This window comes from Chlamydotis macqueenii, chromosome 1 (genome assembly GCF_036417535.1).
Source record: "Chlamydotis macqueenii isolate bChlMac1 chromosome 1, bChlMac1.mat, whole genome shotgun sequence".
Lineage (NCBI taxonomy): Eukaryota > Metazoa > Chordata > Aves > Otidiformes > Otididae > Chlamydotis > Chlamydotis macqueenii.
In genome coordinates this window covers 68,944,713-68,964,720 of record NC_141556.1, presented here as the reverse complement: position 1 = coordinate 68,964,720, position 20,008 = coordinate 68,944,713, and the positions used below count along the sequence as shown (strand labels likewise).

Sequence of the window (20,008 nt, the reverse complement as noted above, 5' to 3'; positions counted from 1 at the left end):
AACTTTATCTCTCAGAGAACAGCAAGACCTGGGAAACATTCCCCCCTCCTCTTTTGCCAGCAGGACTGGCCCTGGAGGATTGTTCTGCAAAGCAGCTTCCCTCTGCCCCAGCAGCAGGAAGAATGATGGACCCAGGCACCTGTGCTTGGCAGCTTTGGCTCTCCACGTCAGGCAGTGATGCACATGGAGTGACTGGCTGCCTGCAGGACTCACACTTGGTGAGTTTGAATGGAGAACAGTCAGTGCTCTCCTGATAGTGCCTTTTGTGATTTAGATGTGGTCTGAAACCTGCCAACCCAAAATTATATCCTGTGCTTTCATTGACAGACCATTCCCCATTCATTTAAGGGGAAAGCAGCAGAAATGGGCTTCAGGGTGGCCAACATCTTTCCGAGCTGGAGCGTCACTGAGCAGGAGCTATGGGTGATCTACCTTGCTAACAGGGCACAGACCTGTCCAAATGTATATAGAGCAGGCTAGCATTTGCAAAGAGCTTCTGGGAGGACATCGTGTCATGCAGGGCGTCTGCTAAACATCACCCTAATATAAAATGCTTTATGCTTTTAGTGGGAAACTAGCAAGTAAAGTAGTAGCAGTCTCCCATCAAACAGCATCATGCTTACTGGAGACCATTACAGTACCTTCCATATCCGTACCAGGATCGGAGGAGTTAAACCCCATAACAGTCCTATGCATTATTCTAGAGGCACTTCATTAATCTATTTAGCTCTACTTTGGGCTGTTAAGCCTCCAAGCACCTATTATAGCAATTTTACAGATGATTGCAGAGGTTAATTTACTTCTTCAACAAGCGACAGTGGGTGGGTGGCAAAGCTGACATTAGAGTCCGTGAGTCCCAACCATCATCAGTCCCTCCCTCCTGCAAATACCAAAGGAGGAGTAGCACAAGCCCTCCTGTGGAAAGACTAGCTCTGAATTTGGCTGTGCTTTTATAGCCCTGCCTTACTTTGGGGCTGTGTTTGGAGGCTAAGTCTCCAAGGCAGATGTTGGGATACCTGGTACTACACAGATCACTGGGCAGTGAGCTTATTTCTGCACCCTTGGAAACATACACTCTCCTGTGTCACAGCTCAGCTGTCCACTCACAGTACGAGTCTCACATATTTGTGTTGGAAAGACAGGTGGGGCAATGTGAAACCACATTGCAGGAGCCCAGGGAAAAAGTGTGAGAGAAGAATTATTTTTCTCAGCCCCGCCCCCAAGAGCTATGGACTCCTCCTCCCTTTTCTTGTATGCTTGTTCTTGACATGTAGGAATGAGCAGAGACACATGAACTCCCTACTGGGAGTGGATTTTGGGCAGACATTAGGGCAGGAAGCTCCTACCTCACGTTTGACTGATTGCATGATGGCTTGCTTGCAATTTGGTCCTGAATATGTTGGGGAATTCAAATTACTGACTTGCCTCCAAGTCCCTTTTTTCCAAAGCTGTCATGATTTATGTCTTCAATCAGCCTTGCAGGTGCCATGAATTCCCACTGAATATTGTCAGGGAGCTCCCTACAGCTGTGCTTTCATGAGGATTTCATGCCAGGATCTTTAAAGGAGAGACTGGTCAAAGGAGGTCTCTGGTATGAAACACTGGAAGGGAGCTCTGCACATAACCTTTGGGGCCCATCGTGAAAGGATGTATCTGCTCTCTGCCTCCTTTTTCCAGCTAAGCAGTCTCTTAAATACCTGTTGTTAGGACTGAAGATGAAAAAAGCACTGGCATCAGGCATGGGCACAGCCTTTTCCTTGAGGTGCAGCTCAGACATCGGGCGAGGTCGAGGGCCAACAGGCATCTCGGGTTCTTCCTCATCTTCCTCTGCTGCAAGAAGCATTTTGGTCTTTTAATGCAAAAAACAACCCATTCTGGAGTTCTGGGGCATTTGTTTCTGTCACAACTAGAGCTAAAAACTAAGAATCATTGAAATAGGATGATGAAAGCTTGAGGTTCCTTGTCTACTTCCTTTCTCCAAGACAGCATCAAGTGCTCCAAGCCCAGTGCTCACTCCAGCAGACATTGATCTAGTCTCTTTGTAAAACCATTAATGCTGGTAAACCCACACTATCCACACAATAATCTCCTCAGATGCTTCACTGTCTCTTCTGCAAAAAAAAAGCTTATTCTAATGACTGACTTAAATCTTTCTTGCTATGATCTGAATCCATTATCTATTTTATATGGACACAGAAAACAGAATTCCCTTCCTCTTGCAGAAGGCTTTTATATACTTGAGGATCATTATTATGCCTCTGCGAGGACTTCTGGTTCCTAGCGCAAAACAAAACCAGTCTTTCCTGAGGTGCTGTGTTCCCTAGGTCTCTGATCACTCTTGCTACTCTCCTCCAGATTATCTGAAGGATTAACCTGCAGCTGAGGTTTTACTGGCGTAGAGAAGAGCTGGATTATTTCTTATATCTTACAGTACTATCTTTCTGTTGAAATGTCTTTCATGGGCATTTCTTTTAATTACACTCTGGCATTAATTTGCCATCAGTTTCTGATTTGCACAAAGCACACATTATTTACCACAGAACGACCGCCTAGTCTGTCACTCCCCGCTCTGCATTTGTGCTGCTGACTATTCCCAAGAGCAGCACTTTGACCTCATCCTTCCTCCTGTTTATCAAGATCTATTTTTCTCCTCTTCATAAGGGTCTCCATTAAGCCTTTCCCACATATGGAACTGTGTCTGGATGAGCACATGCATGCCCCAAAGCAAACATGGAGCACTGGCACTTTGACTTACACTAGTCACAAATTCTTAAAATTGTCCCATTTCATAATTCAGTGGGAGCAAGATTGAAAAGGCAGGAACAAGGCTGAGGCTCTTGAACCTGATGCCTCTGGAGTAGATCTCCAGGCACTCTGCAGAGCAGTGAGCACCCTCAAGGAAAATAATGCAGAGACAGGGACTAAGTGGTATGTGAAGAACCTTCCATCTGCTGAAGTCAGATGCTGTTTTGTAAATGACATGATAGTATTTTGTATAGATCCCAATCCTCTCACTTAATTAGCAAGACAGGAAAAAATATTTCAAGAAAGGAGCCTGACAGGTTAGATGCAACTGATTCATCTTCCAGCCAATGCAAAGGAGGAAACTCTAGTTAAAAGATTTATCTTGAGTCCATAAAGTGAGGTAAATTCCAGGAAGAGCCTGTTCTTTTAGGGTGAGGTACTGTACTTGATCTGGTAATGGACACATCAGAAAGAACAGATGAATCAGCACAGATCCTTATCTAGATGTCAGAGACAGGAGAAAAGTGGCCCTTCCAATGTATGCCATTATTGCATGCAAATAGGATTCTTTCTTTACACTTCCAGTAGCAAGAGCTTAGCTCAAATTCACTTGATAGATTTTTGCATAAATGTTTGAGCAGGTACATAGAGTTTGTACTTTTTAAGCCAGTCTATTTTTTAACGGCTCAATTTTACACTGTAATATACTTTATAATAGTCTTTCTACAGGCTTTATTAGTTAAAGAAAAGTTCTTTCAGAAGTACTTTTATGCATAGTACTTGCAAAATTGGTGTTAAGGTTAATGTTCATATTTATATGATATTAGAATACTTTGCACTTGTACCTTTTATCTACACGTTTCAGAGTGGGCTGACAATGAGCGAGGTAAGCAGATTCTTTTTCTTCTTTAGCAGTTCAGAATACCCATGTCCATAATCATGTGGGATATTTGAGACTCTTACTTAAAAAGACTGAGTCCCTGTTCTGTGCCTTCACTAGTTGATAATTCTTTCTCTTTTACTTGCTTAAAAAAAAACACTTTAAAATGCTTATGGAACAATGCTTCACGAAAATGGACTCAGCAGAAGGATCAGCCCCACGAAGATCATATAGAACATCTTCCCCTCTTTTTCTTGTGCTTGCCATATGGCAAGAAATATATTAATGATTCTGGCAACCACATACCTTCAAACTGGAAAACATGTTCAGTTCCTCAGCCACAGATAAAGAACAATGTTCTAAATATTTTAATTTAAAGTAGAGTCTAGGGCACACAAGAAAGAAAGCATTGAGACCCAAATACACAAAGAATAACATGATTACAGCCTCAGCTCAGGTCACTATCTGAGCTATCCACCTGCATATAGAAACAGTATGGTGCACAGCTGCCAGCACTTGTAGAAGCAAAGGTCAACATGATATTCCCAGATGGCCTGGGCAGCACATCTACCACAATCTAACACTTGTTTTTTTGGCTGTTTTCTATACTGAAGGTGTATTTGTGTTTAAAAAGTGACCCTTCTAGTTAAACTTGCCATGAAATCATAAAGAAATATGGCTCAGAGCTGCCAAGTTTAGATCTAGGTTTGAACTCTCCTAAAGTTCAAGGAAATTAAAATCTGGGACTGTCATCTTGAATTAGGCTTCATTAGAATGGTGATGTCCTTTGGTTGTGAAGCCATAAGCAGACACAGGCTACAGTGCAGCATTAGTGAGAAATTTGATGATAAGCTTTTTTTTTTTTTTTACTGTACAAAGACCAGAACTCTCGTGTAAGGACATTGCTTTGCTTCAAGCTCTCATGAATCATCCCAAGCTTTTACCTTCATCTGACATTCTGAATTCTTTGTCTGTTTCTGTACTAGACTGCAAGACTAGCTCCCTGTCTTCCTATAATAAACATATCATCATAACAATCCTTCTAGTATACACAAACCTCTGGAAGAACTAGTCTCTCCCAACAACAGATAGGTGATCTGATGGGCTACAAGTATGCAGATTGTTCCGGGGGCTAAGAGCAACACTGTGCAGCAAATAGAGTCAGAAGAGGTTATTGAGAAAACTGGTTGAGGCAGCGGAAACAAATATGAAGTTGAGCAAGGTAGGCTGAAAGAATAAAGGGAAAACAAATGAAGTGACCACAGCAAATTGTTTCTGAACATTGGGCTAGGGTGAAGGATGTTTTCAGAGGATGGAAAGGTACACAGGCATGGAAAGGTCACAGGCATTAACACCTTAAATCATAAACACAAAATATATAAAACTATTTGACTGCATCTAAGAAGCACAGGACGCTTCACTCAAAGCACAACTGAAATGGATCCACATGCAAATAGGCAAGTAAAGGTGCGTTCCCAGATGGGCGGAATATGGCTGCGCAGTATCTCCTGTCCCGTAGCCGGACTGATCAGCAATCAGCAGAAGGATTCTGGACTGGTCAGATGGCCACAAGGGAACTGGACAGGGGTACATGTGGAGATTGGGAAATTCTTGCTTGCTAACATTGGGGAAAGCCTTGGGGCCTTGTTCCCCAAAACTGACTACACAAGGTAGATGTGACGTGCCACATCAGCTCAGAGAGGGCCTTGGTGTTTCTGAGCTTTACACAGCAGAATGGAATAGATGACTATGGTAAATCTGATCTAACTAGGGATTTACAAAACTTTACTGCATCTGAGCTTTATGGTTGACTTCCGTGAACTCTGAAAGAAGTGGTCAGGTAATTGTGGGAGCTGTTAGAGATAGATAATTTTCAGCAGAAAGCTAAGATTTTCACAGGGCTGGAAAAGAGAAAAAGTAACTTCACTCTTAACAAATAATTGATAAACAATTCAGGGAATAGGCCTGCTTAGAAATGGTATCATACAATGGCAAATAACCAAGATGCCATCCCTTTGCGTTTTTAATACTTCAGGAGATGGGAGAAAACCTGACCATCTGTTCAAATTTTAGGTTCTGTTCAAAAGTATGCCAAGCTAGGGATTAGCACCCCAAGACAGGAGTTAAAAGTGTTTTTACTTAATTCTCTGCACTCTAATCCTATACACAGCAGCAGATAAAATGCTTATGACACAAACTGTAGATGTAGTTTCTGTCACACAGTTCACATGCTGGACTATTTCTAAGCTATCCACAGAAGGTAACTACAACACAATTCTATTATCAGTAGACTTAAATTTGATATACAAGTCAGTGTACCTTCACTTAAAAAAAAAAAAAAAGTAATGGTCTGCAAATCCAAGCCAGCTGAGAAACAGAATCAGAACTATATCAAGCTGTTGTAATTTGTGCTTCTGACTAAAGACTCCCACTAACCTCTTAGTGACTGGGGATGGGTGTCCAGTAAGTGCCTGTGCCTACAGAGGTGCTGGGAAGATTAAAGCCAGAGAGATCTGCCTCAGGCAATGTTAAAACAGTATTGCATGCTGTTGGAACCACACTCTGTTCCTGATAAATGGTCTATAAATACGGATGAATACAAGTACAGGAAATGTGGGGATTTTCTGTACTGAAAATCAAATGCAATGAACAGTTTTTCTTTTCCCCTGTCTGAAACCCTTGTCCATCTACTGAACTACTGTGTCTTTTTACCCTATCACATCAATCTAGTATCAGACCTTTATTAGGAAACATAGAATAGAAAATAATGTGGTTTATACCTATTACAGCCTGTTACGTAGTCGTAGAAACGCAGAAGGGCAGAGTAGGAACGGATCACAAAAGGCTCTCTGGCTCATGCCTCTGCCAAGCCAGGATCAACTAATTGTTATACCTAAGCCTTTTCTAGCAGTTATTTTTCTGAGCTGTTCTTAACATTCAGTGATGCTAGGTGTCCACAACCATCTTCACTATCTTTTCTAGCTGCACCATTAGAAAATTCTCCCCTGATGCGAATCTTAAATCTGTTACTTTTCATAATGAAGATAATTCTCCCCCTCCTTGTAACAGGCTTTTATGCATTTGAAGATGTTTCTCATGCCTTTCTCAGCTCATACAACCACAATTCTTTCAATCTTAGTTCTTGCTTCCTGCTACCACTGTCTTCATCGTGTTCTTTTACACTCCTTCCAATTCAGCCCCGCTTCTCCTAAGCAGAACACCCAAAATAAGATACGATATCCCAGCTGAGATCTTATCTGTGGTGAACAGCATAAAACAGTTAGAAGAAACTCATAGCTAGACTAATGGGTGTTTTGGTGTTTATAAATCTCACTACTTGCTCGCCTTTTGAAAGACAGCAAAATGTCATTGGCACCTGTTGAGCTTGTGATGACAAGATTCAGATTTTATTCTCAAGGACTGTTACCTAAATAGCTGTCACCTAAGATCCTTTATTTGTGAGTTGTTTATTCCTGTCTATGTGTAGAGCTTGGCACTTTCAATTTTATTTAGACCATTTATCCAGTTCCTCAAGAACTCTTTGAATTCTAATGCTGCCCTCCAGCATGCTTCCTGTCCTTCCTATCTTCACGTAATCTGCAAATGTAATAAGCATATTTGCTCGTCTATCATTCAGGTCATGAAAAACAAACTCAACTGAACTGGCAACCTGCCCTTGGGTTCTAGAACCTCACTTGGGCCATCACTACTCTACACATAAAGGGTCTGACCAATTTCTCTCCCAATCATCTAGACCATGTTTTTCTAGCTGGCTTACGAGAATATTAAAAGAGACAGTCAGAAGCCTTAGCAAAGCTAAAGAACATGACATCTACTTCTTTTCTCCTGTCTACAAGTCTTGTCAGCCCCTTCTAGAAGAAAATAAGGATGATTTGACGTGATGTGTTCTTGGCAAATCTATGTTGGCTGCTAGTCATCTCCTTATCTTGCAGTCATATAGTTTGTTTAATCATTTGTTCCAGCACTTTTCTGAGAATGGAAGTTAAACTGACTAGCTTATAATTCTTCCGCTCCAACCCAATCCACCCATTCAGGATCTCTTGAATAGAAACTGTTTGAAGTTCTGAGATTTCTTCAGCCAACCTTTTAAGTATCTGAGAATGAAGTTAATTAGGTCCAGCTGACTTGAAAACTAGCCTAACTAATGCTCTAGCTTGTATTTCTAATTCTAGGGTGAGGTCTTATGCCTTTAGAATTATGTCAATAAGTCATGCTGCCTTTTTTGTTTACAAAAAAAAAGTGCAATAAGGCATTCAGCCCTTTGCCTTTCATGAGTATCTGTTTTGAGTCCCCCCTGACTCAGTACTGAAAAAATAGACTGAAAATCAAGTCATATGTATATTTTCATATACCGAGATTTGTATATGATTTGATTTGGTTCTCCGTTTCCAAATACAGAGCTTTACAGAGAACTAAATCAAATTTGACTAACCAGTACAAGGACTGCAAAGGACCAAGTCCACACTTGCGCAAAAACAGGCAAGCACATCATCCTATCCTATCATGAAATCATTACGTGTTCAGCATAACAGCTACCACAATTTGGCTTTATATGCATATAGCAACTGGAATTTCTCTTTGTCGAATCAGGGATAAGAGGAAGAAGATATCTACCTGGCGCTTCTGTTGTGGGATATGGGCTCTTTTCTTCGTTTTCGTTGGGCTGATAATCATCCACATTGATCTGACAGAAATGGAAGGAGAAGCAGCAAAGCCTTTATCAGACAACGCAGGGAGTTGTCATTACCTCAGAAACCCAAGCTGTTCGTGCCATCGCTGCACAGAGTGCTGGCTGGCAGCAGACCTTACCTTGGTAGCAGGTGGGGATTCTCCATCGGCAGTGATTGATTTCAGCTCAATTTTCTCCTCCTTTGTCTCCTCCTCCACAGCTGTTTTTTCTATCTCCTGTTTCTTTTCAGGGCTAGCAGTCCTAATATTTTTACAAGATAAAAAGGAAAGAGTTACAAAGGTGAAAAGCTGTTTCCCTTTCAGGAACTTCGTGTAGTACAGCACACACCATGAGAACAATCAGCTGGCTGGCATCTCCATTCTGAGTCCAGCTCACATACCAGCGGCTCCACCTTGTCCTCATCTGCAGACAAAGGCTCTGCTCTAATTCTATATAGCATCCTTTTATTTTATAGCTTTCTCAATTGCCCATGTTTGGGTGGGTGTGCATGCACATGGGGAAGAAATATGTGCCTGTGTGTTTGTGTATATGCATATTCTAGGTCATCACCAGACATCCTTTCGTGCACCTAACAACAAAGGCATGAAGCATTTTCAACCCACATCTTGTGGACTTCCACCTGGTTGCTGACAAAGTTTTGCCCCTCACTGCACTTCCAGAGCCAGGGAAATCTGCTGACTAGCACGCAGGACAAAGCAGAATGATCTGTACAAGATATGCCCCCTCCAAGCAGCCTGGAAGACAGTGATTAGAAATAAACAGTAAGGAGAGGCTTCCCCGCTGTTGGCAGCTGGGCATGACAGAGGAGCTCTACATCCAACTCCTGCTTCCTAAGAGTCTGCAGAAATACTAAAAGAACTGGCAAGAGAAGAACAGCATGTGGCATCAAAAGAGAAGGAAGCTGCTGAATCTTGTGTCATGGGAATGACAGTCTGAAAATATGCTTAGTGGTCCAAAGCAATCAGGAGGTAACAGGGAGATTCAAATAGGATTGTAACATTGACCACAGTTCATATTAATTCTCTGCTGATGCCCTGAAAGCTCATCAGTCACCCAGACTTCCTTTCCTCTGCTCATATCACTGCAATTGTGGGGACTACCAGCTCACGATAACTTCTTGCCCTTTACTTTGAATTCTTTGACAGAAAAAAATTATATATACATAATTCCATATATAATTATATTAATCACATATATAATATCTATACACACCCACAGAGAAGTTATACATATATATTATATATAGAGATGTACTTACTTGCACATACATATGTGCATAATGTGTGTGTAACTATACACGCAGGAATACATGCATACAAGTGTAGATAGGTGTATGCAAATGGATTTACCTAGCTAGTTTTTTCCTTTCTTTTTCCTCCTCCTCCTCTTTCTGTGCAGATGTTAAGCTCTCAGCATCAGCAAGGTTGTCCACAGCAATGGCCAAAAATACATTCAGCAGGATATCTGTTTGTGTGCTACTTAAAGAAAATGGGCTTTGAAAACTGTGTATCAAAATTATACCAAAGGTTTCTTCATTGAAAATTTTTAGCAACCTGTCATCAGATCTCTTAGATTTTCCAAACTTCCATTTTACACAAATGTTCAGGATGTGCATATCCAGCATGCACAAACCTACACCTTCTATCCAAATGGTTAACACGCTGTGTGGGGTTTCCAAAATTTCACAACAGAATGACTGATATAAAACATCTAAGTCCAGACTTATATTTTAGTTTCCAATTTCCCAAAAGAGTCTCGCTTTGTGCAACAATTCCCACTAAAGATAAGGGGAGCGCTGAATGCTTTGCATCTTTGACAGCCTAGGTTACTTTTATTAAAGCACTCTTATATCTGAGAGCCTCATCCCATAAGGCACCTGGGCTTTCCAGTTTTGGCCTATGTACTTGAATTGAACAACCTCATTATAGGTATTCTCACAGACATAAGCGGATTTTATGGACAGCAAACACAACACTCTCATTAGCATTTCTGAGGCAACCAAAAAGAAACTCATTTAGTTTGGGCATTGAAGGGTTGAGCTGACAACTCCGCCATCTCCTAGCAGAGAGTCCATGCATGACCAGCCATGCCTATGTAGCTGAAGGGCAAGGAATCACAACTTTTCTTGTCTTGCCAGTCAGTGTTCAGATCTTGTGTTACAAATCCAAATATCCAGCTCTTTTTATAAATTTCTTGAGAGTAAGTCTTATTACACCATGATAACTTTTAAGTAAACCTCAGTTCAAGGCTTAGGCTCGAAATATAGCCACCCCCCTCCCTGTGCTCCAAGGTCTAACGGCTCCAAAGTCAGCCAGCATGTAGAGCTGGCTCACATTTTCCTCTGCAATTCACAAGGAGATCCAAATTGTAGCTTTTTTAAGCTGTCAGGCAGATTGCCTCCCTTGACCTTCAGATAAGTGGAATTGCACCATCTCACTTTGAAGAGAGGGCATGCAGGTCAACTGAAATGTCAAATAACAGGGTTTGAGAGATCTGAATTATGAGGAAAGGCGAGAAGAGCTGGGCTGAGACTGCAAGGTGGCTTTATAGAAGAATCAGTATAAAAAGAAATGTCACCTCTGACACAGGAGAGCCATTTATTAGGGAAGCAGAAACTAAACATGAACAAATTTGGAGCAAACGGAGATACAGAACAGAACCATAGCTCTATGTTATATGCAAATTCCTGTGAAAAGACACTCACAGCCTAATCATTCAATGTGCTTTGTACCTCCTGGGATATGTACAGTGCCCTCACTTCACCTTGAAGCCAGAGAGAGCTGAAGATACTTAAGACCAGCACAGGCTGGAAGATAACAGAGCACAGGATTTTCTGTTTGAAGAACACACAGATTGCAGTAACTGAAATGGAACACGGTTCCTGTTAGTTTATACATGAATTAATATATGATCTCACCTAAATCCATTATGTCAAACATATGTTACTCCCATTACAGCATTTGTATATAGCATATTGTAGATTATACATATTTTTATTCCACATAAGGCTTGGATGAAAGCACGTAGAATATATTACTGAAAAGGCAATTAAAGCAAAAATATGCAGTAAGTACAGTAGATACATACAGAGATTAGTTTCTGGAGAAGGCGGAAAATAAAAACCTATGAAAGAACTAAGAAGAATGAAAAATAAAAACACTAAATATATAAAGATACTAAATAAAAGCTAGCATGTGGAACTAGCACATAGCTGGCTCTTACAACTGTTTATATGCCTAAAGTCTTAGCACTAGCTAAAATTAAACAAACTTGTTTAACTTTCAGCAGTGCAAAGCCAAAATTCAGACCTAGGGAAAAGGTAAAAATGTAAGGCATGAAATTCATTATTTTCTGACATAACGAAGTAGTAAAGGGTGGCTTTAAGCCCCACTTGGAGAAAAGAGTAGCATCAAAGGATACAGTTTCCACAGATGAAGAGGATGATGAAGTAAATACAGACCAACATTCCTGGAAAAGAGGGGCCGCCATAAGCCATGATCCCATCATACATCACCGAATTCCAGTCCTCCCCAGTCAGGATCTAAATGACACATTCCCACCAATAAGGGATACAGTGTTAGACCACACAGAAAATTTGAAAACCCCATTAGCACAAAGATATCTACTATCCTAGAGAACACCCCCTCCCCCAGGATGTTTGGAGACTCTGGCTGCATTCATCTAGGAAAAAAAACCCCAAACCCAAACCAAAACAGGGAGAATGCAAAGAGGGCCTGTGCTCAAAGTGAAAACAAAAAAAAAAAAAAGAAAAAAAAAAAAAAAAGAAAGAGAGATGTCCTCTTGAAGATAATCAATGAAGCCAAACAGCTCTCCCAGACAACTCTACTCAAGTCTCCCTACCTCTCACAAGCATTTCCCTCCCGTATATCTGTCATTTCAGACAGGCTGCACAACCTATAGCACTGAAGATGGCCCTCAGCACAGCCCTCCCTGCCACTTCCCTTCACCTTGCATGTGAAATCATGACCCTAATGGTCTTGGCTGATCACTCCCAAAACTGCAGTCAGCTTAAAGGCTATACGATTACTTCTCTGGTGCTGTGAGTAAATATTTGTTCCCCCGTACTGTAGGAGGTGGGAAGACAGCTGCAGGCTTGGCATTAGCATGCAGATGCTGCGCTGGGACATGGCAGCGGCCATTCTCTTGTCCTACGCTCCTAAGGCCTATTGGCCTTTCTATGCACAGGGGCTTTAGCTTTGGTTCCCCACTTTGGGAGGGAATATCCCTGTGCTGGCAGCACAGCGTGGCGCCTTGGCTCCTGGAACTGTTAGCCTGATGTCCAGTCTTGGGGACTGTTAGGCTGCAGAGGAAGGGCGCAGGACCTCTGTTTCGCCCCGTGTAAACACAATGTGTTGGCCCCATTGGGACCGCTCTTGCCCTTACCTGAAACACAGTGAGGAGGGACTGGGGGAAGTTGTCGAACGTACTCCTCCTGGTCTGCATCTCATCAAAGTTAAACTTGCCCCCAAAGAGCTGCATCCCCAGGAGTGAGAAGATGATAATGAAGAGGAAGAGAAGCAACAACAGGGAGGCAATGGAACGAACTGAATTCAGGAGTGAGGCCACAAGGTTACTCAGGGAGTTCCAGTATCTGAGAGAGAAAATAGAGGCAGTTAAAATTTCCTCAATCCAAGACAGGTGCTCATGGACTGCACAGGATATCGGCTGAGGCTGCCTTCTGCGTATAAGCAGGCATTTCCAAACACCTTGTTAAACAGTGAATCATTGATTTGCTACCCTAAGATAATGAGACCTACTGCTGCTAATGAGTAATTTTACTACCACACATGTACATACACAATTCCCTCCACCCCGCACCCCATACGCACACCCAGAAGATTATTGCAGCACTCTCCATCTAAGGCTCTGCAGATCTTATGTCAATACAGGGTCATTAGTTCTTGCTGCTTCAGTGAGTTACATTCTAACCAACCTCTTTACAACACTCACAGATGTTACGGCAGCCAGAATACCTCACTCCAGAGAATGGCCTGTAATAACTAACAAGAGCAGATGGGGAAACAGTCTGGATGCAAATATGAACTTGTCCAAAATCATTATGTGTGAGTATGTGCTCGGGCTCACTCACAGATAGAGGTTGCTAAGCCTTCTGGGACTGAGAAGAATGAGCAAGATATTAAAGGTCCTTCATATCCACCAGTGCTTGTTTTATACAGACCCTAAAAGAGACTCCAGATCTACATCCATGAAGTCCAGAGTTTCCTGGTGGAAGAGCACACCATCACAACTTTTTGGGTATCAAACCCACGATATTTCCTCAGACAGACTGCAGAACATTTTGGGAGTGCTTAGAGCTACATTCAAATACAGATGGATAAGGTATTTCCAGTATACTCAGGACACAAACATACCAGCTAATCACAATGACCAAAATCAACAGATATTTCTTCTGTTCCCTGGGACTGACATGAATTTCTTGGATGTGACTAAGGTGAAGCCCACTTAGACCAGCTACTGAGAGAAGGACAAATTAATTGTGACCTCACATAAAATGACAGAAAATTCAGACTTCAGCTTTTAGAAGAAGCATCTCCCGTTCAAGGGAGAGGATAGCTAAGACCTGCTCTCCCAGCATATTCAGGCTTGTGCCCAGATCAGACTGATGCATCATTCAGAGAAAGGATCTTCTTGCCCTTGCAGTCCCACTTGAAGTTTCAAAGAGATGCCAAAACATGCTCTGCTGCAGCATGTCAGTTTGCTCACATTCTTTGCCAGCCTGCAGAGTAGCCATATGTTAGAAAAAGGATGCATTTTTTCTAAAGAATCCACAAAGTTACCCATCAAGCAACATCCACTTTGGTCTTGCATTTGCTCAATCACTCCTACTCTACTGCTTAGCTGGTCATGACCACTTCTCTTTTATGCAGTTTCAAGTCTGACAGAGCTTTCAGCCTGGGCTGATGCTTAGCTGTCATCTTCCAATCACCTCATTTTGAATACCAATTACTAGCAAGCTTCAACGGCTTTCACAGGTCAGCAAGCAGTAATGTTTACCTGTAATCTCTAAATCTTCCTTCTAACACCATCTGTTGTGGACTACCACCATGCTCTGAGATCCCATTATGGCCAAAGTCTTCCACTCAAGTCTTCTCCCAAACCTCATAACAGAGAACCTTTCTTTCCTTAAGTCTAGAGATTCAGAGGAATTTCCTCTATTTTCCTCAGAGACAAAAGTTCCACTTGAGAAGAATGGCAGACATGTCTAGTGCTCTTGCTCCTCTGAGGAAGTCTGATCCTTCAACATAAAAATCTGTTCTGAAAGTAGTGTAGTCATTAGAGACAAGGGTTCTTAAAATCCCAGTTAACTTGATATTTTTAAAATGCCAGTATAAAAAGGTGACTTTCCTTGTCCCATGCAAGATGGAAATGTTTGAGGAGCCCAATCACTTCATGAAGGTTAGAATTCTGATCTGCAGAGGGACACTACCGTGTCCTCTGAAGTTCAGCAACTGGTTCATCTCCAAGGGCTGAGCTTCAAAGAGAACTGTGATGTTTTCCCTCCAGCCCAGCTTCAGCACTTCAGAGAAAACCAGAATGCTTTAAAGTTTAACTGCAATTAAAAAGATGAGCAATGAAAAACTATAGAGCAAAGGTAAGGGCATGGAAGCTGTGGGCCCTGTGCCACCAAATGTCCGCACTGAATGTGCAATGTAACAGCTTGCTGTGTTTGCATCTATGCTTACAGCTCACATACTTTCACACTTTGGGAGGAAGGGAAAGTGACATAAGAAAAGGTAAAAATTCATTTCTGATGAAACGCGACTGACTTTAGCATCCTTAAACCAGAAATTGATGGGGTCCAGAATATCTCACCAAGTCCTCCAGTGTCAGCCAGGACACACATTTTCTAGGTCTTTCTAGCAGTGTCCTTAAGAGGCATACAGCAAAGCTATTACACATCTGAATAGTCTCAGTGACTCACTTTAATCTCAAATGCCTTGCTATCTCAGAGTGCAACTGCACAGACTTTTATCAGCTCTGTGTTTCTTACAAATGGCTCAATACCTGAGATTCAGTTTCTTATGTAACTATCAAACTTAAAGCAATTAACTGAGATGACCTGGTGATAAGATTAGTGCTGTTTTATCTGTGTACTGAGTGCTAGCTAGAAATACAGCACCATTAGAAAAGTAAACAAACCAATCAGTGGGAAAAAAAAGAGAAAAAGGGGAAAAAGAGAGGATCAGGAAGGCTTGACTTGATTAGGATGTGAAAATAACAGTTGTCTTATCTCAGAGTCCTAGAAGCCTTGTTAGGTGTCACATTAGGTGGCTGCAAAACTAACATGAACACCCCCTCAGAGTGAGATCTGGGGTTACTCAATGAAACACAAGGCTTTTAAATCAAGAATGGTTGAAGCCTAGACAAAGTAAAAGTCTCTCACTACTTCATCCTTTTTGGTTAATACACTACAAAGAAAAACAGTTACAATAAATCTCATGGCACTGCTGGACGGAATTAGAGGTTTTGGACCAGGCACCATAGAATGGGAGGTATGAGAAAAAGCACTGCTGCTGCTGCCTGAGACTTATAGGGAAATGAATGTGCTTCTTAATATGTCTCCCTCACAGATCTCAGACCCTTGAGGAGTCAGTGAATGAGTCACTGTAAAATCCCAGTGAATAAAACGTGATTATAATCCCTGTTTCAAAATGGAGGAATGATACAGAGAAGTTAAATGGTTTGTTCAATATCTCACACCAAAACCAACTGGAGAACTGCATTAGAACTTAAGGTGTTCTTTTATTCTCCTCCCTCTCCTCTCCATTGCCCTCCACTATTTCTTTATGATACTGACAATCACAGATGCAGAGCTTAAAACAGTAGCAACAGCTGGCACTCTCGTTGTAGGAAAGCTTCCCACACCTTTCATCCAATACAAAACCACTTTGAAAGCATGTACAAAAAAAGGTGCCTGGTCTCTCCTTCCTATAGTTAACAGTGACCTATCTAGTGGCAGGATTAGGTATAAAATATTAAATTTCAGTATGCTGCTGCAAATAAATGGTTTTATTTTTTAAGTATAAAGGACCAAATATAGGGATTTAAAAAGCAGTAAAGGACTATTTATAAAGATAAAATAATTTGTCTTCTCATAGCGAAGGGAGATTTTCTGCACAGCCCTTTAAAAATTAGGGAGAATAAAACAAACAAGTTATATTGTCTGTGTGTCTAATGTACAAGATTAAATGATTCTGAAGAGTATTTATAATTTTGGAATAAATGTTCGGCCTTGAAATCCTGAATGTAGTTTCTAAAATGACGCATTGTTCATCTGATGATATCTTTATTTGTTTCTATTATATTAGGGAGCTGTATTTGTGGTTTTCCTAGAAGCGTATCATCTTGATGCATCCAGAATTTGTTTGTGCTTGGTGTTTACCGTGGAAAATCCATACAAATATATAAAGATTAGGCTACCTACTGATACACTCTCACCAGAGTAATTTTCCTGCTTTGTGCCTTTTTAATGCCCTTGATTATCATTATTTCCATCTCCACTGTATGTCTCCATGCCACTGCTCATGAATATATATTTGACATAAAACATTACACTGTCATCCCTCCTACTCTCCCCAGCTTTCTAGGATTATATCTTCCTGCATTATCATTGCACTCAGGTGGCGTATTCCACCAGTACTGATAATGTCATCAATAAATCATCATTATATTTAGAGCTGAGTGAAGAGTGGAAAAAATTGTATTTTACTGGAGAACATCAGAGGTAAAAATTTTGCGTTAATGCCAGAATCTTCTCTCCTGCAGTAAGACATGACTGGGCCTCAAGTACTGCTTTGGAGGCTTCTGCTAAGGCCTTCCACATGACGGTGAACTTCACCCACGGAGGGGAAAAATCATGAAGAAAATTATGAATAATTAAAAAACACAGATAAATCTGAGACTACTGCAACCTACTTGTCAATATTTTAGGAGCAGGCAAGAAGGCAAAATCGGATAAATACATTATTTATTATGAGTTATTCCTCAGCTCTGTGCTTTACATATAGACCCCTGTACAAATTGCAGGAGACATATTCCAGGTAACATTTACTTCCATGGAAAATTGTATTTTAGTTCTGCTGCAGAATTAAGGTAAATATAACAAGTCCTACTGCTGATTGGTTCCATGTCTGCCAGAAGCTTTAGGAATATTTGAGTACTCCAATAGCTCAAGCTTTCTAAACTATTAATGATATTCTCTCAGCATTACCTTTATATTACAGAATTCTCTTAGCTAGATCATATATTTTATGTAGGAGTGGAGAAATGTCTTGAAAAAACAATGACCTCTCCAGGATGCTATGTTGAAGCTTATGCTTTTATAGCTATTGGTATGTTGCCCTGGCTGTATCCGATTACCCAATGCCTGAAACAGCTACTGGTTTCCTTCAGAAACCAGGCCTGGGACTCAGCGATGATAGCTTTCAGACCTAAAGATCCAGGAAAAACAGTCACCAGACCAGAGATCCCCACTATTTCTGAAAGGGCAAAGATGCCTTTCTTGCTGGAAACTCTTGCTAGCTGGAACATTTTTCCCTCTTCCATGATCACAAGTCTAAACAGACCACCTTCTTTTCTTTTTTAATAGTTCTAGGCTTGCTTTGGCGTCTCTCTCTGAGACTGTAAACTGATCTTCTGTCTCTGCCATCTGACCCTGAAAACTATCCACCCTGCCAGAGAGCTGAGGCTCAGAAGCTTTAAGGGTAAATCTTGTATGATACACAAGTCCAAATCTGTTGGTTTTTTTCTGCCTCTCAGCTTTGCCATCTTGACTGTCTTCCAGTTTTGGTCTTGTTTTTCTCGTGCACTGTGTTTTTTTATCTCAAATTTGTCAGAAATTTCCTTCAGGGGAGTTTATAGCAATTCTAGGGACATTTTCATAGCTGAGCTTGCAGAAAACGGCACTCTTTCACCACCTAAGTCAAGCTTTTTGTAAGGTGCTGACTGGTGCTCCCATGGGAAAAGGCAGACCTGTCCTCCTTCAGGTGAGCACTCGGATAGATTTGTTTCAAGAGTCCCATCTGGGTAAGCTGGGAGCTAATCTTTCCTACAACATCTCCTCAAGCTGAAAAACTCCTGCCAAACCAAGCTGGTGTTTTGGAGGTACCTGACTGCAGGAAGCAGCAACTGTGCCTTTAAGCACAAAAAGAGTTGAGAAAGAAAAAGGAAAAAAAGAGGAAGAGACTGGAGTCTGGAATAGTCTGGTTTCTTCGTAAAGCTCCTGCTTCATGCTGGACTGCTCTGAAGGAGAAGGGCTGACAACATCTATAGCTGCTGGTTTTGACACTATTTCCCACTCAGGCCGCTGTTGAGTCTACTGGTGCTGGCATGGGCTCCTCAGTCCAATGTTGTTTTGGCTCAAAGCAGTCTTTTGGGCTCTTCTCTGTCACCATAAAGCAACAAAAAAAGGTCACAAGGCTATCTGCTGTTTTGTTTTCACTTTGTCTTTTGCAGGGAACAGTAAAAGCCTAAGCTCAGCTCATATTATCCTTCCAGATTTCAGTTTAACAATCTGCATTGTATCAAGTGTCTCCAGACCCCTGTGCCAGACTCCTCACCAATCCTTACCACTCACATCAGGGACATCCAGTCTGTACAGCCCTCCCCATCCTGTCCCAGACTTCAGAAGATGAGGACCATCAACCATCTATCAACCTAGCACTCTCACTATGCAACCAGTGGTAGTAAAACTGAAAGAACAGGCACGTGAGTGACTTGTGTGTCAAGCAGTAGCCCTCCTTCATTCCCAAAGAAGCACAAAAGTACCTTGTGATTTTAAATATTCTTAGGAGTCGAACACATCTCAACACCGAAATGCCCAGTGGCGACATGATCTTTGTCTCAACCAGAATCGTTTCCAGGATTCCTCCACAAACAATGAAACAGTCAAAGCGGTTGAAGAGGGACACAAAATAGGCCTGGAGACCAAGGCTGTACATCTTCAGCAGCATCTCTGCCGTGAAAAGAGCTAGCAGCACCTTATTGGCAGTGTCTCATGAAAAACAAACAGAAACAGATTAATTAAACTTAGTCAAAAGATCATCATAGCCAATCATTGGCCCTTGCCTATAAGAAATCCCTTCTGGGATCATCCTGAAAGTTAACCTCATATAAGCTTGGGTCAAACGGACTCAGAAAGCATGGGCATCTCATTCACAGAAATGTTTTACAAAGATGCTTACAGCAATTCTTATCTATTGCACCTAGAGCTGTGATGTATTACACAGCCACACAACCTCCATGGCAGGGACATGCCTTCCTGTGCACAACCTCCCATCACACTCGTCATCTGCAGACGAGAGTGGGAATAGAAGAACTGCTGTGCTACGCACTGTTGCTTAATTAAGCCTTTCAGCTGCTCTCACCTCCAGTGAGGATTCAACTGTTCTGCAGACAGAACTTTACAAATCATTCTTCCTTCCTCACCTCCTTGGTAACTACAATTTATCATAAATGTCATTTCAGGGGAAACCTTGGAGAACTTGTGGCTCCCAGTAGCCATCCATAAATTGGAAATCCAGTTGCTGCAAATGTATATTTAGCATAAACTCCTGATTTCACCTACACCCAGTGGAACACTGCTTTGGCTGGAAACGAGGAACTTATGTTTTCCCTGAAACCTCTCCCAT

At 41.6% G+C, this 20,008-nt stretch overlaps 1 protein-coding gene across 1 annotated transcript in view; it reads right to left on the bottom strand.

Annotated features, from left to right (window-relative positions):
* Positions 1–20,008, bottom strand: part of CACNA1C (calcium voltage-gated channel subunit alpha1 C) — a 446,904-nt gene that overhangs the window by 92,769 nt on the left and 334,127 nt on the right. Inside the window, exons 13-19 of the mRNA XM_086755747.1 lie at positions 19,146–19,371; positions 12,741–12,948; positions 11,757–11,877; positions 9,686–9,800; positions 8,456–8,576; positions 8,261–8,330; positions 1,698–1,830 (exon numbers count right to left, since the gene is read on the bottom strand). Of these exons, the coding sequence (XP_086611873.1) occupies positions 1,698–1,830; positions 8,261–8,330; positions 8,456–8,576; positions 9,686–9,800; positions 11,757–11,877; positions 12,741–12,948; positions 19,146–19,371 (994 nt within the window). The remainder of the gene's footprint in view (positions 1–1,697; positions 1,831–8,260; positions 8,331–8,455; positions 8,577–9,685; positions 9,801–11,756; positions 11,878–12,740; positions 12,949–19,145; positions 19,372–20,008) is intronic.